We start from the raw sequence: 27,537 nt of genomic DNA, 5'->3' as shown, positions 1-27,537 counted from the left end.
TCCTGCGCCCTCTGCCCTGACCCAACATGGCGGCCGGCGAGCGGCGGGGGGCGGCCGGTAGCGGAGGCCGCGTCACGTGGCGGCGGCGGGCGGCGCATGCGCCCTGGGGGCGGCGCTGACAGGCGGCTGCATGGTGCTCGCCGCCCCTCCGCCGCCGATGCAGTGAGGCCGCGCCGGGCCGGGCCGGGCCGGGCCGGGGGAGCCGGCGGCGGCCTGGATGGTGGCGTAGGGCCCGCGTTGCCGGCTCCCCAGCATGGCGAGCTACCTGCCCCCCTGCGTCATAGACGGAGGCACCGGGTGAGTGCGGGGAGGGGAGGCGGGGGGGGGGGGGGAACCAGCGCTGCCAGTCCGCTGTCTGGGGAGTGGTGGGGTATCTCCGCCGTGCCGGCGCCCCTCAGCCGCCTCCCGCTGCTGGCGAGGGCCCTCGGCGGGCAGTTCCTTCCCTTCTCACGGGTCCGGGCTCCCGCCGTGTGTCCCGGTCCCCTCTCGGCCTGTCGCCCCTCGGGCGGAGGGTCTCCCTCCCCTCCGGGCTTCTCCGCCGCTGGGGCGGCTGCTGCTGCCCACCGCCCTCCACCGAGTGCCCTGCTTCTCCTCCTGCCCTCCCTCCCCGTTGGGAGCTTGGAGCAGGGCGGTCCTGCCGTGCCCCAGCCGTGTGCCCTGGGCGGGCCGTGTGCCTGCGGGAATGGTGCGTTTCTGTGTGCCCTTTTCTCCTCTTGGGTCCAATTTTTGTTCATGTTCGTTGGCTTTAAACTATTGCATGATTAAAATGCTAAAACTGGGGATGGTTTATTTCAAATGACTGCCTGGAGTGAGGGGACACGTGTTCACTTTGCCTGGGAGCTGTGAGTCGGCACTGACTGTGGTCCAGAGGCAGGTGAGGTGCTGCTGGGCTGCGGTGTCTCCTTCACACACGGCAGTGGGACTGCTGTGGCCTTGCCGGACTGCATCTGGCTGCACCTCTAGGCAGCATGGACAGCTGCTTGAACCTTTCCAGGTATTACGTCCGGCCAGCAATGAGATGGGAGCTGGATGTCCTATACTAGTGGTATTGCTTGGTCATTAGGTCATCCCATCTCCACCTTTTCAGGTCATTGTGAGATTTATTCTGTATTTAGCCAAACCACAAGTTTTGTAACTCAAGTCTTTGAGGACTGAAATGAATCTAAATTGCAGAAGCTGTGCTCAGGAGGCATTTCAGGAACAGGTCTTTCCTACCTGTCTGTGGCTAGAGAGGACCCGTTCATCATCCAATAGACCAGTTCTGCTGTACCTCAAGAGTGGGAGGTGTCACAAGGAGCTGTAATGAAGGTGATACTGAATATGTGGCGTGCTTTTGCTAATAGCTTTTCTTTGGCCCAGCAGTTATGGACAGCTCTGAGGAGGAGAGGAGACACCAGTCCATGAGTAATTCTTCAGCCAGTAACTTCACTCGTAACTTGCTCTGCCTCAGTGTCACTGATTGCATTAATTCATTGCAATAATAGACCTTTTCTCTGCAGGGAATTTGCAGCATTATTTTAATTTCTTTAATGCTTAGAAAGTTACCTTTTAAAATTTCCAGAACTGAGACATCTTAAAAAAAAAAAAACCCCACGCAAAACCAAACGAAATAACCAAACAAAAAACCCCCAACCCCCAGATAACCAGAGGAAGCACTTTCCAATCATGTAGTGTCACACCACCATCTCCTGAAAAAGTGTATTTTGAAATACACCTGCATTAAACTGTCACAAAACATTTAGAAGTCTCTTGTCCTGTTTCTGCTTATACCTTATCTTACCAGAAAACATCTGCGTCCCCTCAGTGGGGAATACTGGAGTCCACAGCTGGAAACTTTGTGAATAGAATAGAGACTGGGCTCCATCTTGTGTGTAATTCTGCCTGTGGATTAGATACTCCTTGGTGGTTTCCGAGGTTCCTTCTCTTTATTTACTGAAGATATTTTAAATATCTGTTCTCCACAGAACTGTTGGTGTTACAGGAATATTACTTGGCAGTTTTCTTGAAGAGTTTTTCAAGGACAGAAATGGGAGCTTTAGGTGGATTCTTTAAAAAGGCTACAGTATAAACTACAAAATCCAGAGCATGCATTAAATGTAATGTCTGTCTTTTGCAGGAGACCTCCTTTGCTCTCAGTTGGTGGAGTGATTCCAGTGTTGCACTAGCAGTAGATGTTGCTGACCGACAGCTGTACAAAATAAATAAGCATAGAAAATGGCTTATTGTGTCCTTTCAGAGAAATAATAATTTAAGTAGAATTTCTAAAATCCATTTAGTGCTTGCATGGGTAAAACTGATGGAGTTTGTGTGTGGGCGTGTATATCAGTTTATTTCAGGAAGGGTTCGGATAGTCCCCAAATGATGCGACTTTGCATTTCCATGCCTCTAAATGATCTTAATTCATATGAGACAACATATGTCTCTGCTGATGGGACTTCTGCTTGGCTTTGCTGCAGGGCACTGAAATGTGGAAGATGTTTCGGCAATGAGATTATTTGGTTTGAAATAAGTTATCTTGCAGAATTCAAGAAGAAATAAGAGTCTGAACCAAAGCACCCAGAAGAAGTAGCTTGACTCACTGCTTCGCAGTCTCTAGAATTTTCCTCTGTGTGGGCTGAAAACCTTCTTATTGTTAGAATGAATCTACTTTGGGTTACAAGCTTCAAACAATTCATTCAAATTATTCATGAAAGGGCTTTCAGATGAGTAACTTGGAAGAACATAGCACAAAGGAAAAGCTAGATGCAGACATGCCCTGTGGAACATTATGTATATAAAATACACCTTTCTGCTTACCTCTCTGGTTCTGAATGAGGTGCTTTGTCCAGGCACTAATCCTTCTTCTTTTTGTATAAGGGAATTTAAGAAGTTTGTGAAAAAGCTGGTGGTGGTGGTGTTTTGTTGCATGGGGAGCCTGGTTTGATTTAGTGTTGTTTGCAGCCATAGGCCTCAGTCCTGTAAAATTTCTCAAAAAAAGCAACAACAGGTGCCTAGAAAATAGGTACAGACCTGCAGTGAGAAACATGTGGTCGTAGCAGGACAGGATAATGTTCCTTTTCTCGATTGGAGAGATGACTTGAACTTTTTTTGTCATAACCTGTTCACCCTTTATTCACAAGTTTTGCAGAAAGTGATAATAATTTGTTATCATCTTTTCCATTTGTATTTGCCAACGACTTGTCCTACTTCAGTTTTGATGCACTGCATCTTCATTTTGTTTGCATGAGCTTTTCCTCGTGATCAGTTTACACATTGCTATCAGTCTTTTTGTGGAGAAGGGCATGCTATTTTTAGTTTTGTAGGGCTACCCAGCCTCTTTGGAGTTGCTGTTTTAAGTAGCCTTAACCTTCATAACTAGTGTTATTAACTGGCATTTAGCTGTGGGACATCAGAACACTAGTAGGTGGGTGTGCGAAACAAAGATGTCTTAAAATACCTCTCTGCTCTTCAGTGTGTGTATTTGCAGACACTGAGGAGTACTTCTATTTTGGGTGTATTTTATTGAAGTCACTTTATTTTTCTTTTAGTAAAGAAAAATTCCTTTGGCAAAGTCTTACGGCTGAGCTTAGAGGGAAATACTTGATTTCTGGGAGAAGCAAGCTGGACTTACCTTAAAACTTGACGCTTAAGGTGTTTGTTGTTGTTGTTGCTGTGCTATTATGGATAGCTGGAACCTCAGAACATGTTACGTTTTCCCCTTCTTACTATATTTTTTGATGCTAAATGAGTTGCTTTAGCCAGGCATTACCTGTGCTCTTTACATGCGAGACTTGTGAACAGGCGTTACTGTAATTGCTGCTCTGGGTCTAAGGAGCCTGGGTTCATTAGCTGTTTATAATCACAGGCTTCAGACCTGTAAAGTGCTAGACTCTCTCAAAAAAAGCAACGGCTGTGAAGTACACTTTATTCCTATAGTGGCTGCTGGTGCTTTCAGGTAAATTGTGCAGACGTAATGGATTTTTTTTTCTGTTTGATATTTCCTCCTTCATCCCTTCTTTCTTCAATCCCATTCCTTCATCACATTCTTCTTCATTTCAAAAGTGCCTTTCCACATCTTCACGAAGACCTTGTGTTGTGAGTTTCTCAGGCATATTTGTAATAATGATCATAGGGTCTGTTTATGGCAGCATGGCATCACAGGGGTTCTGGCAGGAATAACTTCTAGTTATTGAGCGCCTCAGCTGTCAGACAGCGCTCTCTTTACAGAGGTTGTTGTTTGTTTGTTTACAGGACTGTCTTAGAGCATTTTGCTCTTTTGAATCGCTTCATATCTATCTTTTCAGAGCTTTTTTTTTTTTTTTTTTTTTTTTTTGTGGCTGTAACTGTTTTAAAGATGTGGACCAAAAAGCAATAGAAATTGAGGGAATGCTAAAAGGTTCACAGTTGGGCTTTGGTCTTTTGTATACTTGTCCTGAGAAAAATTGGATGTCTTGTATTTTGAGATGGATAAAGCAACTGCCTGAGTTTGTGATATTAAATGCCTAAATTATGTTGTTCTCATGCTTTAATAAGAATTTTCGAAAATGTATCTTCGCTCTTTAAAGTGGTTGAGGGTGCAACATCTGCTTCCAAGTTTGGTCCAGCTGTATATCTTTGCAGCCATTTTTCTATGTGAGTTTTTTCCATCTTTCCACAGTAGGACCTCGGAAGAGAACATGGTTAGGATAACCTTTCCTCCTGCAGAAGTTAGTGAAACTGATTTGTGTGCTAACTAATCACGTTAGGAAAATAGTATGTAGGAGACAACACTGTTTTTAAAAACTGTTTTTTTTTTTTTTTTAAATGAGTAGTCCCTCCAAATCCCCTTATGTGAAATAGTCTTAGTCTAGTGGATCAGTTTTCTACTAATCTTTAATGCAGCCTCCAGTATCCTATATTTTGGAGAGTTTCCAGTACCTTCCTATCTCACTGGCAATAAATCTGCTACTTTTAATGAAATTAAGTTGGAATACTGATTATCTACACATTCCCTACAGCTGTCTCTGTAATTTACAGATCACAAGACGCTGTGTTACCATTAGTCTGCTAGGCTGTAACCCAGGAGAAAAAAAAGCATGTTTTAGATGCTTAAATATTCATTGGGGAAGGGACTGGAGACCAGGTAACCTCTCTAACTGTTTCAGTCCAGAGCCTTTCAGGTCAATGAATATTTAAATATCTTGTATAAAAAGGGAACAATCTCTGTAGGAATCCCTGGAAGTGGGTCACCCAAACACTTTAATGTACTCTTGGGTATGGCTGTGGAAGGTGGAATGTGTTTGGGTCCTGCTGGGCAGAAGAAAAATCTGGGACCAAGTCTGCCATGTCTTGGGTGAATAGGCTACTGGGTAAGAACGGGCAGCATAACTGCATCAACTCTTTTCCTTCTCTTCCTTGGTGGTTTCAAGAGTAGTTTGAGTTTCCCTTCCATTTGTTTTTTGAAATATGACCGCTTGAAATATGGCCACTTGTTCCAGGTATTCTAGTAGGGGGGTCCTGATCCCTACTTGAGAGGGAAGGGAAAGCTATTGCAGACTGATAGCCCAAGTTGGCTTTTAGAGGGTGTTTTCTTTTTGATACTGTGAGTGGGTGTGAGCTCAGCATGTGTGTAGAGGGGCAAAAGATGGCCAACTGAACTCCTCTCTAGGCCAGAGTTCAGGTTAAGAAATGAGTTCTGGTTATACTGCAGGAACTTTTAATTTTTTTTTGTATATATATATGCACACACACATACAAAAATTGTATAAAAAGTATATATACATATTTACATGCTTAGGTGTGTGTGTGTATGTATATATTGACTTTGGTTTTTGTCACTGGGGCTTGAAGGGCTGTTTTCATGAGGTTTCTGCCTGATTGCCATTTCTGAGTCTTAGAACTAGGTCTTTTGAATGCAAAAATGGTTTCCTTGGTCCTCACTATGTGCATTTGAGCAAAACCCATTTCAGAGAGAGAAACAAAGAGGAAGCATCCCGTAATGCATCTTAAATCCCAGTGTAACTTGTGTTGTTGCTTGTTATGTTTTAGCGACATTCCCTAGGTAGGCCTCATTCTAAAATGTGAAGAAACTATGCAATAATAATCATAAAACGAATTCTTAATAGTGATAGCCTTCTTTACAAATCAGTCTAATTCAATGGCCTGATTATATTTTTTGAGAGCCACATGAAGTATGCGTAAACATTTTGGATTAGACTGAAAGCATATGCCCGTATAATGATGATTAAAACTGCAACAAACCCTTGCCTCTAAAACACAGTCCTTGTCTTTTTAGCCTTGGGGAAAATGGCTGCTTTAACTATTATTTGAAGTCTATTGAAGCTATTGCTTTGAAAAGATGTTGAAAATATAATATTTAAATTCCAAGGTCATTGGTAATTCCATTTTCATTTAATTCCTTCATCTAAGCACACTGACTCTTAATGAGTGTTTTTATGCCAAATACTTAATAAAGGCAAACTTACTTTTTAAGCCGTTAATGAGGAAGGAACCCTCTGCTTTAGCAATGGCATAACATTGTTTGCAAATATTGAGAGTAGGCTGTAGACAAAGACCCTAAATTCACTTTAGACTGTGATTTGTCTCATTTAAGAATGTCATGGCTTTAGGTTTTCATGGTAAAAATGGATGTACATAATGCTAATTTCCCCCAAATCATGCCATTATTGTAGTTCTGTTCCAATCTAATGACAATATTAGAGAAGGACTTGAGTCTCTGCAACTATTCAATTAATTTTGTTGTTTTTTTCTTTTTGGAAACTGTGTCTGAATTTCCCTGCCCCTAGGAATTAGAGCTGTTTCTCATAGTCTGCGATGTGAATTACTTCTAGTTGCTGAAGACCTGAACTAGCTTGTAACACTATGCAGAGGTTTTAGGTTTTGTGTGAAAATTCCTTTTTTTTCTTTTTCATCCCCAAGCTACCAGTTTCTTTTTCCTCTTGATTCTTATATTAGATGTATATTGAAAGAGACAGACAGTGCTTCATACCAGCTGCTGCCCATTTCTAAAACATTTTGCCAATGCGTGCTTACTCTGGTGTAGTATGTGTGTGTCGCCACGCACGGATACTACACCCGTGACACAGCTGAAGTGGTGTGTGGAAGGCATGAAAGGGAATTGTATCTGGATTGCAACTAGAGTTCTGAAATGTGTTTTGTACTTAAGACACGCTTCCCCCCAGCCCATATTTGACAATATTAAACAAATATGTGAAGTCTAGTGACATTTTTGGTCATGGTAGCTTTCTGAAAGGTAAGATCTGCACAGGTTTTTTTTTTTTCTTAGCAAAGTGTGGAATGTGGCCTGCCTATCTTTTGTCATAGCTGGTCAAGAGGTTGGAGAAAGTAAGAGCTGAGTTTTCAGATTTCATGGTTTGGAAAAAACACTACCAAAATTTGTAAACTGAAAGTGTCTGAAAAATAAATAACACCTAAAATATTTACTACTTCTGAGTTTTCTTCTCAGCAGGATGATACTTGAAAGCACGACCCAGAAAATGTAGACGTGGTATGCAATTGTTTGGCCTTTACTAAGCAGTGTAGTGAATTGAAAGTATTTTTTTTCTATTTTTTTTTGCGTCTAAGTGCATCTAATGACCTCGTGATCATTTTTTTTCTAGGTACACAAAACTTGGCTATGCAGGAAATACAGAACCTCAGTTCATTATCCCATCATGTGAGTAATTTTTTGTCCTTCCAAATTTTAATATACACCGCTAGCACTGAGTACTTTCATGAGCAAATGACATGCTTTCCAACTCCCCGCTCAGCCTTCGTAGTCTCTTGTCCATCTGGGAAGTGATATTCATTGTGTTAGCATCTTTGGCTGGAGTGTAGCTAAACAGAACTCCTTGTTTGCAGTTAGCTAGGACTGTTGCTCATTAAATCAGCTCTTGGTTGCTATGACAAAGATGAAGAGAACTCCAGTCCAATTTCCTTTTTATCTCTATTATTTTTCTGCCAGGACTCTTGAGTAGGCAGAATGCAATTTACCTCCTGTCTACCTGACACCATGGTTACTGCCCGGATAATCTGGGGAAGGCTTCCAATCAAATTAAGTACTAAAGTGCAGGTGGTGTCTGCATTATTTACATTGTCTGGGACTGTAGACAGTTTAATATTCAGAAAACTTGTTCCTGTTAAAAAATGTTCTTTTTGGGTGTGTGTTTACCAATTAAAATGGGTTTGCCCATTTAACATGCTTCTGTTGAGCAGATTTACTCTTTATTTTTTTGTATGTTAAACTTGTTTAAGATGTTGTACCTTTCTAGTGTTCTGGATTTAAATGGTCATCTTAATAGTTTCTCTCAAATGCTGTGTATATTTAGGAGTAGTACCACTGACTACGTATTTACATCAATATTGGCATCTATTATCTCATGGTTATCTCTGCTTATGTGAACCTCTGCCTTTTTGTGAACTTCTTTGATTAACTACTTATTAATGCATCTAGACTGCCTTGTAGCTACTCATGGTGAAAGGTATAAAGATAAGGAAATAATAAAGGTAATTGGGGGCCAAAGAGGTGGAGGGGAACATGCTCTTTACCAGATATAGCTGCAGTACTAGTTATAGTCTTACTATTTTAAGTATTGTAAAAATTCAAACCTAAACCACTGGTAAAGATTTAAACGTCTTATGTTAAAGAAGTGGGATAGCAGGAATTTCTTGTGGATTTGTTATAAATCCTGTTTTATCAAACTATAAACTTGTTGGGGCTTAGATGTATTTCCAAAAGAATTGTTTGCCTGTCAGTGATCTTTTGGTCCTGATATTATTTGGCACGTTTGTGGATGGTGCCTGTCTACTTGCATTTTCTACTGTATGTCATTTAGATCTTGATTATGACCTATTAAAAGAAAACTGTATCTAAATAAGGTTATGTTTTAAGAGTACTTTATTCCATTTTTATTTATAACTTGCCCCAGATTTGTTTTTTTTGCTGTCTCATCTTCTTGCCTACAGGAGCCATCATCTAATAATTTTAGTGATGTTTGCAGCTTGCTAATGGGAAACATAAGTGTCTCCAAAGATTTCTCTCTAGCACTGCAAATTGATTTCTCCCCTCCCCCCTTTCTCCTTCTCACCAACTGGGATAATGACTCCAATACTTATTTCGGAAGTATATAGTTTATTTTCTTCTCCTGTACTCTTAATTCTAGAGTTGAAAGTCAACATCACGTTGCTTACTGGCTTAAAGAGTATCTCCACTGGAATGCTGCACTTGTGCAGGTTTAGTGACTGCTGTAGTCTGTAACAGAATACATTGTTAAGATTTTCTCTGAGTTATTTACGTTAATGAGGGATGGGTGAGCAGAATCCTGTGGGATGCAGTGAGAATGAACTCTGCTTGTCAATAGATCGCTTACATAATTGCTACTTTCTGGAAACTGTGCGTTCTATATCTATATTCCATTTTTATTTCTGGAAAAGAATTCTTAAGTAAATAAATACTCATCTTGGTATTTAGCTGTTTTGATTTGTTTGGGTTTTATTTTAAGGTATTGCAATCCGAGAATCAGCCAAAGTAGGTGACCAGGCTCAGAGGAGGGTAATGAAAGGTGTTGATGATCTGGACTTTTTCATAGGAGATGAAGCCATAGATAAACCTACCTATGCTACGAAGGTAAGCACTGAGCATTTTTAAGAAGTCTTTCCAAAGTTTCACAAATTTATTATATGATGTTTTAGGGCTTTTTGGCAGCCATTTAAAACACACGTTTGCTTTTTTGTAAAGTATTTTTTGTTCCTTTTTAAAAATGATGTGATTTGGCTCATGACTTTCCCTTTTTTAAAATGTCTGTTTTACTAGTGCTGTCCTGTGTGATTGATGCTTGAACCCTTGTGTAAATATCCATTGATACAGTGCAGCTGTTCAGTTTTCAAAATTATTGGCTATTAAAATAGTCACAAACACTGAGTATTTTAATTCCTGCTGAAGGTGTATCCCCTTAACATGGCAAATGAACTGGGGAATGCGTTGGATACTTTTGCTTCAGGGAATGTCACAATTGTTTTGTGGAGGGCTTTCTTCAGTGCAGCCTTTCTGTGAATCATGTTTTCCATAACCCAGTAAAGGACTTCTTGTACTTACAAAATGTTACTGGCTTATGAATTATGTGGAAAAAATCATATTTTATACATCCTACTGTATTGCTTAAATGTCAGCTGTGTTCTTAACATTGAACAGAATGTAAACATCATCCCTGCCAGAATTTCCGTTGAAAAATGTGTAGCCTATATGGTCTTTATTTCTTTTTATAAGTTGGAAGGTATACTGAAGCCAAGTATGATTCTTAACTTTATAAATGATAAATTTTGTATAAAAAGAGGTTAAACCACAGTGCCGCAATAGCAGTACTAGGAGTAGAGTCTGGATTCTGGCTTCTAGTCCTGCAAGATGGAATTGCAGTTTGAAGTACCTGGGAGCAGGAGATAAATTCAAATAGTGCCTCTCTGTTAAAATCAGAATGGAGGATTTGATAAGGTGACCATGAGATGAGATGTTTTCAATCTTGCAGAAGATGTAAGGGCTTGGGGACTATGGCCGTTCCTGTTTCTGGGTTTGTTCATCCTTGTATGGTCTAGAGTGCTGACAGGTTTTCTTGCTTCAGTGGCCTATACGACATGGTATTGTTGAAGACTGGGACCTCATGGAGAGATTCATGGAGCAGGTCATTTTTAAATACCTACGAGCTGAACCTGAGGATCACTATTTTTTAATGGTGAGTTAATGAAACTGGGAAAGAAAATAAGAAGAAAACTAAATAATGTTCCTAGACAAGTAGCTCTGTTGGAGGTTTTTTTTCTCTGTATGTGTCTTATTTCTTTAGCAACCAGGGTGAAGGGAAGGAGAGGGAGGAGGAAAGTAATCTGTAAAGCTGCGTTGTAGATCAACGGTTGGACTTGATAATCTTGGAGGTCTATTCCAACCTAATGATTCTATGATTCTATAACTAAATTCTGTTCATTTTGTGATGCAGACCACTGCGGGTTAGATTTAGTTTTTGAAAAGCTTTAATCACTTTGTTTAAACTAAATTCTGTTTGAAACTTCGTATTTGTAGCGCAGTGAGAATTTTAAAAGTTTGATTACTGTATCAAGCTAATCAGTGCATGAACTGTTAGGACTCTATTGAGGTGCTTTTTCAAAACTCTCTATTTTTGCAGACAGAGCCTCCACTGAACACACCTGAGAACAGAGAGTATCTTGCAGAGATCATGTTCGAATCATTTAACATACCAGGACTTTACATTGCTGTTCAGGTGAACACAGTGACTATGTACTTCTAAAGTGCAGTATAGCTGCAGTGTGTATAGTCTTCTGTATGCACATGTCTATGAAGTTTGAAACAGTATTTTCTGAGGTTGTAAATTAGCACACTCTGCCTCTTTCTGAATATAAACTGTTTCTTGTGTAGGCAGTGTTGGCCTTAGCTGCCTCTTGGACCTCACGGCAGGTTGGAGAACGTACTTTGACTGGAATTGTCATCGACAGTGGTGATGGAGTGACCCACGTAATTCCTGTGGTATGTGGCAGGATGCAGTTTGAAATTAGCGGTGTTTTGGACAAGTACAGGGTTTGTTTACTATAGATTTAAATAAGAAGGGTCAAATGAAACTTTATTTTTAGATTTTTAGTGTTGCTTGGTTGGTTGGGATTTTTTTCCTCATTGTTTTGAAAAGTATGTATTTTAATATATGAGCTTATTTGTGCAATTAATTCAGCTTGCAGACTATAGAAAGGGCACAGTAAGGAATCATCAGGCCATCTTTTAAAGGGTGTTTCTATGTAAAACCTTGTCTTACGTGACGCCTGTGGTCTGTTTAATGTTAATGCCTGTCATGGTTTTGGATCTTCTAAATGGCAACAACTTCTGACAAGAAATGTCCTGACTTTTTTGTTGTCCTGCATTTTGATTGTTTAATGCAGCTGATGATGCGTGGTTTCTATATGATGTATTTTAGAAGTTAGTGAACTCTGCTTGTGTGGGAACAACTACAAGCTTGTATAAATGCATGTTCGTATACATGGTTGATCTCGTACAGCTTAATTATGTTAGGATGTTAAAAATAGTTATCTGTGCGTACTGACATCTGTTGATGTCATTTTGTGTATTTCTGAAACATATATATGCTTGAATGATCAGTTATTTTTGAAATGAAAATTTGATTCCCTTTAACTTCATCTTGCATTTTGGTATTAACCTAGTCTTCTCAGTATTTTCTTTGTATGGGAAATGCTGGAAAAAACAGCATTTACCGTATGAAACTCTAAAAAGTGTTTTAAAAAAAAAAAAGGCAAGGGAAGAAATAATGTTGGCTCGGCAATACCCGTGTTTTCAGTAAATGCATCCTGAACAAAGTTCAGCAAATAGATTTCTTGTTTTTATTGTGCTTATTGTTAGATACTAGTTCATTTGATTTTTCTTGTCTGAGAATTTTAATAAATTTTATACTTCCTATTAATTTTTCACTCTCAAACAGGACATGAGTGGTCTGTTTATATTGTGTTTGGTTTTTAGATCGTGCCTGAAAGGAAATGTCTGATCAAACTGTCTTCTAATGTGTGTATCACTTGTGTATCTATTGGATAATATCTGTTCATATGTGGTAATCAAGGGCTTTTAAATAAAAATATTATCTACTTTGCAGTGGGTTGCACATTTTTGTAGTGATTTTACAGTTTCAAGATTTTACTTTGAATTAAAAAATCAAAGCAAAGTATTATAAAAGTGGACATTAGTTTTGCTGTTAATTACTGATATACAGTAGGTTTTTCCCTAAATATTTTTTTCCCTCTCTTCTTACATAGGCAGAAGGCTATGTAATTGGAAGTTGCATCAAACATATTCCTATTGCAGGTAGAGATATTACTTACTTTATTCAACAGCTCCTAAGGGAAAGGGAGGTTGGAATTCCTCCTGAACAGTCTCTGGAGACAGCAAAAGCCATAAAGGTACACCCTTCTTTATCTCTTAATAAATACGTAAATAAAACTCTTTGAGCTATTTTTTTGGCTTTAACAAGTTGCCAGTGGCTCTCTTAAAAATGCAAATGTAGGCAGTGTATTATAATTCTGCAAGCTTCTGGTGGTTTATCCAATCAAGTGCAGGGGAAGGAGAAAGGGGAAGAAAATCTTCATGCTAGACTGTTTGGAGTGAATATGTTCTGCAGATTAGATCAGCATTTTAAGCTTTAGATTTGTTTAAAATTTGCTTTTTAATTTAATAAAAAATGTGTAATGTCAGTGGGGTGATATGTGGGTCTGATCTTGCAATGAAGGCTTTCCGTTGCACTGTGTTATTGTCGCAGACCGAATGGTTTTCGTTCTGAGACTACTGTAGGTGAGTCGGCGTGCAGTGTTACTGAAACAAATAGGCCACGTGCGTTGCCTTGTAGGGTCGAGTCTTCCCTAGGCATTTGGGTGGGAACATCTGTTGAACAGCCCCATCTGTAAGAGTGCTCACGTGTTTGTGTTTTCTGATTGTGTTATACTGTAATTCAATGATGGAGTAATTATTTTGGCACTTTTTAATACGTTGTATTTCTTAACAGGAGAAATACTGTTACATTTGCCCTGACATTGTGAAAGAATTTGCCAAGTACGATGGAGATCCTCGAAAATGGATCAAACAGTATACTGGCATCAATGCAATCAACAAAACCAAGTTTGTTATAGATGTCGGCTATGAAAGGTTCCTTGGACCTGAAATTTTCTTTCATCCTGAGGTAGGAAGAGGGACTAGCAGTATTAAGTTAAGAAACTTGCCGGTGTGCGGGGAGAGGGGGAGGGAGGTGCTGCCGTTTTTGGTGCCAGTGCGCCATCATGCGGGGCTGCGGCTCCCGGCTGCAGCAAGCCGTGGGTGCTCCCGGGTGACTGAAACACAGCAAAGCATCAGCACAGCGGGTAAGTGTTTTTCTAATGTCCCATGTTACATTTAAAACATCTTATTCCGTTTCTTTAAAGGCAATCTAAAATTGAGAAGGAATTGTTTGGACTTGCAGCTTTTATATAGTATTTTCCTTCTTTCAGCGTTGGTTAAAACCAATATGTTGTCATGCTGCGTGATTATGTTGCCAATCTGTTTGGGCCCTACTCTGCATGGCAGCATTGCGTTGATCACATTCTAAATCTTGGACACTGTCTTCTGATACTGAGTCAATTTATAAAGCATGGCTGGTAAATTTGTCTTTGAGGGAAAAGATTTCCGTTGGCATCTCTGTAGGTGTGGTCATAAGTAACGTGTACAGTTCTGGGAGATATTACAATACCTGGTCTGTCTGGGTTTTGGTAGTTCAGCTTCAGTGAGCTTTGTGATGTTGTGGGAGAGGAAAGAGTCGTGTTTTAGTACGTTACAGCTTAGCAGAGAAGGTCCTCTCCATTCCTGTGCGCTCCCTTGAGTTTATTGCAGGCACCCACAGCCTGTAATAATATTAAAAAATTGAGTCAAGATCCACATTAACACTAGTGAAGTTTCCCTTTGTCTAACCTCCTCCTGTCAGAAGAACATTAAAAAAAAAACCCTCATTCTGTTACCTTTTGTCTAAATTCCAGCCTTAATCTCTTTGTGGTCAGTTTGTAGCCATCTGATCTTGTGCCAACATTAAACCTCTGGGCTAAATAGTTTGTCCTCCCTGCTGTTCACCCATGTGAACTTACAGAGAGGCATTGAATCCCATGTCAGGCATCATTTTAACAGCTCCTCTTTCCATAGTCCCTTCAAAGACTTTTGGGAACAGGATAAAGGACTAATTTCCATTTTCTTCATTTCTTGATAGTTTCTTGGCTCTGTATTGGAAAAAAACCCGCAAAAACCCAACAAACCAAAACTGAACTTTCTAGACAAGAAAAACACACTAGATGATACGTACTGCATCCAAAGAGAGTTTCTTGCTGGACTTCATTAACTCCTCACTTCAAAGGGTATCAAGTTAGCTAGGTAAAAGCTGCCTTTGGTAAAGCTGTCTTGTAATCTTTTCCTATTTTCAGTGTACAAAATCTGTTCTGAAGTCTTTAATACTCTTGAAGTTAGGCTTTGGGTTTTGTAGTTATCCAGATTTTGTCTTCTCTTTTTAAATTAGGTATTTTACTTGCTGTTCTCCAGCCATATGGTATTTGCTAGCAGACTGCAAGTTCACATGTTGGTTCTTTTGTCCCCTTTCTAGGAGCATGTCATACTCTGCTTTGGATGCCATAAGTCTCATTTCTACTTACTCCTTTTGCCCTGCTGTTTTATCAATATCTTTATGGAGAGCTTGAGAGAAGTTTTCAGGCTGCAGTTCATTCAGACAAGAACTCTCCGTGTGAAGCAACACTGCTTCTTTCTGTTGTAATTTATGTGGCTTCATGTTTTAGCTTCTTGCATGATTCATTCTTACTATGGAAATTAGCGTGAATTCTTGGGGATTTTTCACATCATTCTTATGGCTCCTGATCCCCAAGCCAACTTCTTTTGCTAATTTCTCTTTCAGTTCAGTGTATACTTGTGTCTTGGCTCTTGTTTTTCATCCCGTTAGGTACATCATGTTGTTTAGGATGTAAATCCCAAATAGTTGCTACACTTTTGGGAAAGTTTTAAAGTTCTATAATAATATATCTATAGTAATGTATTATTATGTATCGATAATTCATTTAATTTCTCAAAGTTTAATCTCTGAAAGGGCAAAGCCTAGGCTATGAACTATTCTTTTTTTTAAAGCTCATGTTAAGTTTTCAGTGGAAAATTGGCACTAGTCCAAGAATATTTTCTAGCAGTAGCAACTCTGGCTCTAGTATTCATAAATACAGAAGTATGTGTTAACACTGTATTGATGTTTGCATTGATGAGGACTTCCGTTAGAGTATTTATGCCTTTTTGAATATTAGAGATTTTGTATGCTTGGGAAAAAAAAATCTGCCTTTTTGGTGGAAATTGAACGTAAGTATTTTAGTAGGGTTGAAATTTTTTTACAGGAAAATATTCTGATTTGCACACTGATATTTTTGATTTTGCTTGAAAGTGAAGAGAGGACCACATGCACAGTAACAGTATGTTTAATATTGCAGGAGAACTCAAACTCATGTCACATGCAATAGTAGGTCCATAGTGCATAAATTGGAAACAGTGAATTTATGACCAAGGAAGAGAATCTGAATTTTTCAGCAGAAAAAGGAATTCTCATTTCCTTTGTACAGAACTGTGTTTATTATAATATAGAATAAGTGGTGAGCAGGAGTAATACTGACTTGGGTTCCCACCCGTGCACGTTAAAAGTGCTGTTACAAAATCTCTACAGTCGCACTTCTGCCTTTTGTTTCTCCATTCTTTGGATGGAAAATCTAATGCTTGTTCTATTTCATTTTAGTTTGCTAATCCTGATTTTATGGAATCCATTTCGGATGTAGTTGATGAAGTTATACAGAACTGTCCCATTGATGTCCGGCGTCCATTATATAAGGTATGGTCTTTCTGTTGTAAGATTAACTTAATTTATTTGAAGATTAGATATCAACATGATCATCATGAAGCATATACATAGCTACCACTTCTCCCACGATGAGAAATGTGAACTTTGAATAGAAATAAAGTTCATGTTAAACAAAGTGCAGCTTCTGAATGAAGAGTACTTGATATTTGCTGCTTTCCATTTTTGAAAGAAGGGTTGTCTGCCACAGGGGCTTGATACGTAGGTAGGTATTGTCCCTGAGGAACTGAGACAGAGGGATGTTATTTGTATCTGACACTTGTAATGTGAATTTTTGTGCCTGAAGGTCTTTGGCTTTTGCCCATTTTAAGGGTTATGTCATGGTTTCACCCCTCTTACTCCCCTCTACCCCCACTTTATTAAGCAGTGGTTTCAAATACGTACTTTTTTCATAGTCTTGGCTTGTATTTGCCCACTGTCTGCAGTTTTAGCAAGGTATCGAACCCCGTATTAAAGCACATGAAGACTTAAAATCTTTTAGGAGACAATAATTAGGCCTGCTTAAACTTGTCCAGGGTGTAACCCGGAGAGTGCTTTCAGTCACTGATTCCTTAAGAATGAAAAGGAAGGTACTGACAGACATAGCCTGTGGCATGCTCCTTCTATATTGGCAGCACATCCTATGCTTCCTGGTGGTTTTCTGCTTGTGCAGCAGCAGTGCCCTTTTGGAAGTAACAACGTAAAGTAAGGATGTAGAGAGGTTTGCTTACTTATGTAAAAGGTGGTAGTTTTCCTCACTTGTTACGATGAGCGTTAAGTTCCATCTAGGTCGTATGTCAGGGTAATCCGTAACTATTAAAATTTTGCAGTTTGTTTCACTTGTCTAGGAAACCTACTCTGTGATCTAGAATGAGCCGTGGTGCTTCAGAGCAAATGGGAGGAGCAGACTGAAATGGGAAGTTAGACTGCTTAACAAGCTCATACGTGGAGTGAATTTTGCAGTAGATGTCTTCAATGGCTTCAAGCTTAGGTAGGCTGCAGGAGGTTTTAGGAAACTCTTAGTGTCTGGTTGTGCTTAAGGTCTGTGCTTTTTTCCTGTAAGACCAAAGTTGCCATGGAGCAATCTCTTCATTGCTTGGTAGGGTAGGGATTAGTACAGACTTCCGGAAAGTGGTATTTAAAGTTGGGGTTAAGTTACTCTTTCCTCACCGCAATCAGCAGGCAGATAACTTTCCCTTGGCTTGCCCTTGATTGAGACATTGTTTTTCCATTTTCTGTTTTTCATTATACTTGCTTAATTAAAATAGTGTTACACAATTACCTATTGAATGTAATGATGGATGTTAGTAGTTATTAATGCTAATAGTTGCTATCTTGTTTAAACAAGGCCACTGCAAAGGGATGAGTGTCTCTGTTCTCAATGTTTAACACAGTGTATAGGTGCAGAAATCGACTCATCATTTCCCTCAGTTTCTGCAATTTATCGGTTTCACTTGCCCACAGTGCTCTGTGGTGGCAGGCCCTGTGCTTTGGAGCTGGGTTTCCATCAAATGTGTTTGGATTCTTACTCAGTGTTCATGCAGGAAATACCCACAAGTACCCTTCTTGCAGATTATTTGTGGTATATAGTCTTTGAAGCATTGTTTTGCAACCCATCTTTTGATGTCCTGTGGTACTTCTCTTATTTAGTTTTATTGTCAGTATCCCTGTTTCCCAATCTGATCGATATCTCTCTTACGAGGCCATTTATCTTGCCTTTATGTTGATGTTTGGACCAGCAGGACCTTCCTAAGACTGACTTCTTCAGCCAGATCCCATAGCCTGTAGCTGTTTGATACCAAGCACAGACACTTTCACACGTGATGAAGCCTTTTTAATTGTGTAATGGTTGCCAGCAACGCACTCTTAATTCCCATGATTACACTGTCTTAATGTGATTGCTTGGAAGAATTGATTTATATTCTTATTCTGTGTCTCTAACACAGAGTTGAGAGTTCTGGATTGCTTAGGATGAGCTGCTCTCTGCTAAAATGGAAGAAGATAGGTAGGCTGCTAGGTTTGGAACCAGGGCAGTTGACTGAAATTTGAAGAAATAAAGTGGAGTTGTTTGGTTGTTTGGTGTGGGTTTGTTTGTTTGTTTGTTTTTAAGAAATAAAGTGGAGTGGGGTTTTTTTTTGACAAACACAGATCTTCACAAAGCAGAATGAAATTTAAAGTGAGTGCTCAGGTGAAATGATAGAGGAGTAATTCTGGATCTTACTGCATGGCTGAAATATTCTGGCATCCTTGCTCTGTTGATCATTCCTGTGTGTTGAATTTCATTGAAAAATGACCCACCCCGCATGCAGTTAGAAATGCGATCATGCTTTTGTGGGACTTGGTGAGGCATTGCATCACCCTTGGCATTCTCTGGGTAGAATGGTGTATAGTTCCTCTAGTCCTATTCTTTGAGAATTCTTTAGCTTCCATTTTTCTTAAATATATTTCCACAGCCTTTCCTTATACTTACATCACAGGAATATCACAGAAATTCAGGAAAATTTGGGGGAGAGAGCAGTAGCATGATGGGGACTATGGTGTGCAGAAAAACGTGGTCCTTCCCCCCAGCTTTCAGGTTACTGTGAATGTACTACTAAACACAGTGTAACTAATGCACACCCAGCTTGTATCAGTGGGAAACATCTGTGGTATAGCCACAACAGATGCTAGTGTTGGATGTTTTCAGTATTAGTTGCTATTTAACAGTCTCTCTTCAACCTGGAAATATTCTGAAACTTGTCCTAACATTTGTCAGTTAATGCATGAGTTTTGGCACTTAGTGCCAAAAAAAGAGTAACTGAATTTAAGTTGCCTAGTAGATACATTACAATAACTGTAAAGGTAGACAAAGGCTTGGAGAAGTTCTAAAAGCTGCTTGATATTCTAATAAATAGTATATTTTTTTTTGTTGTTGGTAACAGGTTCAGAAACTGTCACTTCCAACCTGTGCCAGTGTCTCACCACCCTCACAGGGAAGAATTTCTTCCTAATATCTAATCTAAATCTCCCCTCTTTCAGTTTGAAACTGTTACCCCTCATCTTATCACTACCCTCCCTGATCAAGAGTCCTTCCCACCTATCCTACAGGCCCCCTTTAAGCACTGGAAGGCCGCTGTAAGGTCTCCCTGGAGCCTTCTCTTCTCCAGGCTGAACACTCCCAGCTCTCTCAGCCTGTCCTCGTAGGGGAGGTGCTCCAGCCTCCTGATCTTCTTTGTGGCCCTTCTCTGGACCTGCTCCAGGAGGTCCATGTCTTTCTTGTACTGGGGGCCCCAGAGCTGGGCGCAGCACTGCAGGTGGGGGTCTCACCAGAGCAGAGTAGAGGGGGAGAATCACCTCCCTTGACCTGCTGCCCACGCTGCTGTGATGCAGCCCAGGATGCTGTTGGCTTTCTGGGCTGCGAGCGCACCTTGCTGGCTCATACTCAGTTTTTCATCCGCCAACACCCCCAAGTCCTTCTCCGCAGGGCTGCTCTCAATCCACTCATCACCCAGCCTGTATCTGCTTGGGATTGCCCCCACCCCTGTGCAGGACCTGGCACTTGGCCTTGTTGAACTTCATGAGGTTTGCACAGGCCCACCTCTCCTGCCTGTCCAGGTCCCTCTGGATGGCCTCCCTTCCCTCCAGTGTGTTGACTGCACCACACAACTTGGTGGCATCAACAAACTTGCTGAGGGTGCACTCAGTCCCACTGTCTGTGTCACCAACAAAGATGTTAAACAGCACTGAGATTCATGTTTCAAATCATGACGGATCAGGTTAGAGCATACCTGACCTCAAACTTTTAAGCTGGCTTCTCAAGCTGCAAACATGGCATGAGGCCCACCTGTAGCGTATTGGCAAGCATGGTGTTTTATTGTAGATAAATCATCCAGGTTTTCAGTGGAAGCACAGGTGCATGGAGACAGGATTTTAAATATATCAGCTCTTTTCCTTAGAGAAGATGACCTTTTAGCTGGGTGTGCAGCTATTGTGGACAATAATGAACTTGAGCTTGCTGATACAGTAAGGTTTGAGCTACACTTTGCGTTCTCTCGGAAGGTTAAACTGTTGACTGCCCAGCTCCTAACGAACCATCCTCAAAGCCTAGAGAGATCTGGGGTGCGGGAGGCTATAAAGGGGGTGGTAAGCATCCCCCTAGCATCACTTCTAACTTGAATTGCTGGTAAATACTGTGTGAAAACAGCTTCACATGCGCGGCGTGGTGTGTAGATGGCGCTGTCAGACCGCTCTGCAGCTGGACGTCTGCGGGCTGCAGGGAGAAGCACAGTCTGGGATGGTGCCCAGCTTATTTGCTGTGTCAGCTTTCTTCTTGCCTTTCCTCTCTGAGACTGTAGGTATCCTCAAGCAGAAGACTGGGTGGGGTTCAACTGACTTTTGCTTATCTGTGCTTCAGCAAAATGACAACGTTTGCTGTTAATCCCTAAGCAGAGAGCGAGGAGGCTCTGGGTGAGGTAAGGCTGGAGAAGCTGCCAGGCCGTTAGATCTGCATCGTGTTGGCACCGATGATAAGACCCAGGAAAGGAAAGCTATTCCTGCTACCTCAAGTGGAAGCCCCAAGTGATTAACACTGTTAGTGTAGCACAGGTGAATTGAGGAGAAGCCCTGTTTATTCCTGTCACAGCTCTAATTAAATTTATAACGTTGCCCCTGCTAGCTGATTTAACAGTAGGTCGATACATCTGCAGTATTTTGTAGTTACTTTTGTGTCTGAGTGAAGGCATGTTTGTGCAGAACAGCACGACTGTAAGTCATGCTGCAGTCTTTTGCTGTTACTTGGAACTGCTAAATGGACATTGAAAATCCTGATTTTAAACAAGCAGGACTTTTTTCTTCGTTAGAAGTCAGGCTTAAAAAAAATGTTTCTCACAATACACTTACTTCTTTGTAATGTATTTGTTGTTTGATATGTATAATATTTCTCTGTATGCTTCCCACACAATGTTGGCAGATCTTGCCCTGTTCTGACTAAATTAACAGGGATATGTGGTTTAATTGATTGACTTGCTCAGGAAGTGCTTGACTTCAGCTTGTGAACCTTCCAGATTTTACCTGTAATATTTTTATTAACAATCATATATTGCTCTCATTACATGTCTCTGGTGGTGTGGTTGTGTCATGTTAAACAACTTTAATTTAGGCTATCATTTGGAAGGAAGGAAAACAGGCATATGTTGTTGAAGTTCATATTTACCAGAAAAACGGTGAATGCTTCTCAGTTTGCATCTGCAGAGTCTGAAGTGTCCAGCTGAGAGTGTGCTTACACCACGTTACAAGGTGCATGTAAAGATGCACGAACCTGTTCAGCACCTTGTTCTTGGCAGCATTGAGTTCTGCAGAAGCTAATTTAACTTATTTGGAATTTTTATATAAACATTATTTAGATAGAGGTTTCTGTTACAGTAACTGGGTTGTTTTGTTAGGTAGCTTCCTATCTCTGCAGCATTACACTGTACAGGCATAATCCCAGAAATGGAATGGAGAGAAACTCAATATCCTGGAGTTCGTAAGAGAAGCAAAGGGTATGGATGAGAAGTGAGAAATTTCTTGCCAGCCCTTTGAGATGATCGGTGTTTACCCCCCGGCTTCCTTCCAGAAATGGCTTACTTCCATCGTTTACTTGTTGTGGGTAGCTTTTTCAGGTGTGTGGAAGGCCTTCATCCCACTCTTCTAAGGGAATACATTCTTTTGAAACAAATTTTCAACTGATGTTAGCTATAAAGGTAAAAATCAGCTGGAGCTTCTTTCTGTCAGATGGTGTGATCATTGGTGTTAGCTGTGAAACCTGTGGTCTGCTTAGAGCTATTAAACCCGCTGAAGTGTGTTTGAGCAGAGTAAGATCAAAAGAAGTCTTGTTTAAAGGAATCAACTGGAAACAGATAATTAAATCCTGGCTTCCTTGATGTCTTTTTCTGGGAGGCCAGAGAATTCCCAGGCAGGCTGAAAACCCAAACATCACTAGTAAACTTTCTCCACAGAGGTATTATTTAGCATGCTTCACTGTTACGTTTTTCGTTAAGTAGTTACTGAAATTACTGTGGTGTGTTACAGGTCGTTCTTCTAGAGAAGGTGTTTGCTGTGGGGCTGTTTTCTTTGTTGTGTGGGGTTAGTTGGGGTGTGTTTTGTTTTTTTTTAAATCTGACAGTCTTTTCCCACCTTCATTGGGTCCTTTAAGTGGTGAGAGTGTTTGAGGGCTGGGGAACATGTATGGATTCTGCTTTCCTTGTGAGGACTACCTGGGGAGCCTTCTGACCGCCTTGCAGAAGATTGACCTGCTGATGTGATAACTTACTGAAGCCCATATGTACGCAGTCTTCTGCTAAAGAGTTAGCACAGATTTGGCCCAATGCTGACAAGAAGTGCAGGGAGCAGGGAAGCTGTATAATTAACCGTCTCATAATGGCGATTGGTGTCACATAGTTACTTATATCCAAGATTCGACTTGGCCTGGTTTGTCCACGTATGTGGTAATGAGATGACTCGCCTTTTCAACAGATATACCCTAGCTCTTCTGTTCTTCTTGTTAAACTTCTTGCAGTGTGTAGAAATACTTGAATGGTCATAATCTGAGGAAGATGTAACCTCTTAGCTTCTAACTCTGGAATGATAAAAGATCCCTCCTAATGTTACTGCTAACTCTGTAGTTGCATGAGTGGGTCTCGGATGTATGCAAACAATTATTCTCAGGTGTATTCTGAAATCTACTTTTAGTGGTAGCATTGCCCACTTTATGGGGTATACTTGAAGTTTAATTTGCTTTGAATAGAATTATTGCTTTCACTGTCTTCACCAACTTCATTATCTCCAGGTAATATTTTCTGATGGCATCTTTTTAATTGCTATTTCATCACTCAGGTTGGTTGTTGTCTCTTTTTTTTCCCCATTAGCAGTTTTGTTTTCCCATGTGGAGCATGTGACCAGTTTGAGGCAGGGGAAGAGATGTTCATATGTGGGGAGGAGGAGGAATCTCCCTCCTGCTTTAATTTTATGACCAACTGTGGTTTCTGGCTCCTGCTTATACATATGGCACCTTTGTTCTTCTCTGTCCTCCTCTTTCTTTGGGAAACGTTTCAGTAATGTTGTGGGCATGTATGCTTTTCTTTTAAGCACACCTGCCTTGTTATGCACTCTTTTATACTGTAGATAATCTGAAGCTGTGAAGAAATGAGTGTTTCCTACTGTAATGGTTTTTACAATGTCAGAGGTTTTTTTTTCATGAATAAGCAAACATCTTTCTTCTCACTTTACAAGTTACAAACAAGATTTTCCTTGTTATCTGTTGCTTAAAATCCAAGCAGTTACTTCTGCACCCTGCAAGTGTGATGCTTATTATGCATATCTTTGACTCTTCAGATCTGTGTGCAGGCTTTCTGGCTAAAAATAGTGGTTCAGGGATTCTTTCATTACGTGCCCAGTCTTGGTTGCAGTGTCAAAAACTATTACTGAGATATAATCCTTTGACCTGTGTATAATGAGCTCTTGATCTCAGTTGAGTTCCTTGTGGACATGTGTCCGAGGCATATAAGTGGTTTTAGTAACCGCTAATTGGCACTTTAGTTGCTGTCGCAGCAGTGTGCGAGGGCACGCGTGCAGCTTTGTCACACAGAGTTCACGTTTCTGATTATGAAATGTGTTTTTGCTGCCACCAATGTTATGGTCTAGGGTTCCTGTTTTGAATTCTCCCCCACCCCCTTAAAAATTACTTCTGTGTTAGTCTATGACCCTGCAACATTATCAGAATTGAGGATGTGACGTTCTATAACCTCTATTCAAAATCCGAGTACAAATCTAGGCTAAGAGGCTTTTGATTCTGCTCTGAAAACTGATACCAGGCAAGCAGGTGCAGAGAAGAAAAGTGAAAAGCATTGTACCTTTCTCAGTACCACAGGTGGTGTGGTACCTTTTTTGAGAATTATTTGGCTTGCTTGTTGCTATGTTTAGGAGTTTAACTCTTTAAAAAAAAAAAAAAAAAAAAAAGAGGAGTTCTGGGTAATGCTACAGCTTCTGGAAAGACACTAACAGTAATGTAACGAGGCTAGAGTCTTATTTGGCATCAGGGCTAAAACTACTTACTGTGAGCATCCCTGGGAAACTTTTTGTTGTTGTGTTTTATTTCTGCTGCTCTGCACATGTAGGGTATTACCTCACCATTTTAATGTAATCCTTCACTTTTGTAATAACATGTTCTACATAAAACTCTTCTTTAAAGCAGAAAAAAGAAAGTAGGGGACCATGAACCTCCTATGGAAACTGAGCAATGCTTGCGGTGTTCTGTGTAGCTTGTCAGCTTCCTAATGATGTTAAGATCCAAATAGTCAACCTCTACAGCGTTGGCTTTTGGGACACTTACTTGAAGATGGATTTAAAGAATGTATCTTTATTTTCTGCACAGAATGTGGTTCTGTCAGGGGGATCCACAATGTTCAGGGACTTTGGACGACGACTGCAAAGGGATTTGAAAAGAGTAGTGGATGCAAGATTGCGACTTAGTGAGGAGCTCAGTGGTGGTCGGATAAAAGTAAGTAAGATTTTCAAGTGCATTAATTACATGAGTAGCGAAAGAAGTAAAGTTCAGAATTTTCACCTCACTAGTGAAAATGCAGTGTTGTGAAATGAGTAGCATATATATATATGTGGTGTTAAACGTGCTGGTAGTCTTGCAACATATGCTGTGTCTTTACAGGCATCTTACAGTTACTATGAGCAGCCTCTAAAGGCATTTCTGGTTTCCCTTCTAGGAGATACGTGATGTTAGCAGTAGGCAAGAGAGATTTAACTGTTGTCTCCTTCAGCATATTAATCATGAGGAGTTTTATGACTTGGTCTCCTGGGGAGCATGGCAGACTGAGTAATAAGTGTGAGATAGTGATGTGAATGGAGGGGTGAAGATGTCTGAGCATTTTCAATTTGTAAGGATCTTTTTAGAAAATATAAGCCAACTAAATAGGAACTGCTCTTTCATAGCCCAAACCGGTTGAAGTTCAAGTGATAACTCATCACATGCAGCGTTACGCAGTTTGGTTTGGCGGTTCCATGCTGGCTTCAACAGTAAGTCTTTATCAAAAGTGTTCTTAACTTTTTTTATTGTATGTTGTTGTCTGGCTGACTTGATCTAAGTACTAAGTACTTTTCATTCTGACAGCCTAAACTGTGTCACATTTTGGAATCCTTACCCAACTTTTATCTCAGTGAAATTTGTACAGGGAAAGTAGGAGCTTTGCCTGAGTAAGGATATAATGATTTGACATAATTCTGAAGTAGTTTTTATGATAGTTGCAATATAGTCCCTTTATTATTGAAGTCAGCACTAGAGATTAGTTTGGACTTCAGGAATATAGGGTCCGAATCGATGGTCTTAAACCCACGAGAGAAGCAAATACAGGAAAATGGGAGCAATTCCTGTCTCCCAGGTGGGATTTCTTGTTGCTGTGTTTAAAAGCAGTCTTCTGTCCAGACAAATTTTTCTTGATTAATTGTATTCATATCCTTGTATTTCTAGTTTTATTTTATTCCAAAAACGTAATACCACATCATAAAGCTCCAATCTACAAAAATGTTAAGGCATTAGTTTATTTGTCAGTTTTTCTACTTGATATATTCTTACACTTTTGAGGGGATTTGTTTTATATTTTTGTAGCCAGAGTTTTTCCAAGTTTGTCACACCAAGAAAGACTATGAAGAGTATGGCCCTAGTATTTGTCGTCATAATCCTGTTTTTGGAGTCATGTCATAATGCTCGTCTAATGGAAACAAGATCTTTGATATCTTGCTGGTGAAGAAACTCACGTAAAGCAGAGGAAGGCAGCAGATACTGTAAATCCTGAAGCAAGATGTGGTTATCTCTTGGAAGCGTTTGGATCACCACCGTGCACTAAAGCACAACTTACAGCCCTAAGTCATTTCAGTAAAAGCCATTTCTCTGCTGACTACTTCAAAGCCTGTCCCTTCTTCCTAAATGTGAGGTAATTGGAAATAGGTATGTCTCGGTTTAGGAGGTTGTGCAAATACTACTGAAACTGAATCTAGAAGAATAAGGCAGTGTTTTACTGCTTCTGGGAAGATTTAAACCTTTCCCACTTGTGCCCTGATTCTGCAATCAAATCTTTAGCAATGGAGCACTAAATACCACATTGCCTTCAGGGAAGTTGGAATCGGTGCAGGTACCTGCCCAAAAGGATTAGATTGCAGGATTGGGACTGTACTTTGTAAATGTAGGTTTTTCATATCATTTTGTATTTTATGATATCGGTAGGGTGAATTGATGACTAGTTCTAAGCACGAACAGCTATCAATGTCATGGAGTGATGTTACGCATTTCCAGGTGTGAGGCATGTATTGGAGTTGTGCTGGTATTTTTTTGGAAAAAAAAAAAGAGCCATGTATGCTAGAAATTGATTTCTTGTCTGGATGACACAAACTAAGTGATTTACAGTATTGTATGAAGTTTATTATAGCCACTGTTACTTTGTTTTGAATTTCTGAAACTGTTTATAGAAGATGATGTTTTGTTTTGATGTTGGTGAGTGGTGGATGACACACGGGCCTTGCACCAGTGAAATAAAAGCTGTTAACATCTTTATGAATGTTTGTGGTGGTCCTGATTTACCTTCTCCTCTGGTTTGTCTCACGAGATTAGCTTTCCATTTGCCTGTCACTGTACATGGAATCGTGGTAGCACTGGAGACTTCTGATCCAGACTCTTGCTCAGTGCAGGGCTCACTTCATTTGAAAACAAATGAGGAAATGTGCTCATGTTCACTCTTCATAAAAAACATTGATAGTGAAATACTAATACAGGATGATCAAATGTCCTGAAGCTGAGTTTCCCTGCTCTTCAACTCTTTGGAAGGCTGTGACCTACCTACTACGCTACAGACCATGTGAGTTTAAGAGAGCCATTGGGCAGAAAAAAAAATTCAAGATGAGATGTGCCAGAGGACAAATGCAGATGCGAGTTGTTAGCCCCTTCTGTCTTGCTGACTACTGTTGGGCTAATTTAAGCTTGTTGGCAGGTAAGGTTGCCTTTTCAGTTATGTTTTATGAGTTTCTTGCAAAAAGTTAATGAATAAACACAATGACCTATGAAGAGCAAGTTGAAAATGCTTCTCTCCCCTTC

The 27,537-nt window shown here is 40.3% G+C and overlaps 1 protein-coding gene across 4 annotated transcripts; it reads left to right on the top strand.

Moving 5' to 3' along the window:
- Nucleotides 1–223: 223 nt before the first annotated feature.
- On the top strand, nt 224–27,000 carry ACTR3B (actin related protein 3B). 4 transcript variants are annotated; one of them, XM_086467442.1, is made up of 12 exons: nt 224–297; nt 7,599–7,654; nt 9,480–9,604; nt 10,593–10,703; nt 11,148–11,243; nt 11,399–11,506; nt 12,793–12,936; nt 13,536–13,709; nt 16,326–16,418; nt 24,814–24,939; nt 25,386–25,469; nt 26,063–27,000. In XM_086467442.1, exons 1-12 carry the CDS (start codon nt 254–256, stop codon nt 26,195–26,197), a joined length of 1,296 nt encoding a protein of 431 aa, XP_086323568.1. In that variant the 5' UTR covers nt 224–253; the 3' UTR covers nt 26,198–27,000. The 4 variants fall into 4 exon arrangements, with proteins under 4 accessions (XP_086323568.1, XP_086323569.1, XP_086323570.1 ...); XM_086467443.1 differs by having other exon boundaries at nt 26,059–26,203; XM_086467444.1 differs by lacking the exon at nt 24,814–24,939 and having other exon boundaries at nt 26,059–26,203.
- The last annotated feature ends 537 nt before the right edge of the window (nt 27,001–27,537 follow it).

This window comes from Leptosomus discolor, chromosome 6 (genome assembly GCF_034619465.1).
Source record: "Leptosomus discolor isolate bLepDis1 chromosome 6, bLepDis1.hap2, whole genome shotgun sequence".
Classification (NCBI taxonomy): Eukaryota; Metazoa; Chordata; class Aves; order Leptosomiformes; family Leptosomidae; genus Leptosomus; species Leptosomus discolor.
Note: the sequence above shows the minus strand (reverse complement) of the source record. Positions and strands in the feature narration are given on the sequence as shown.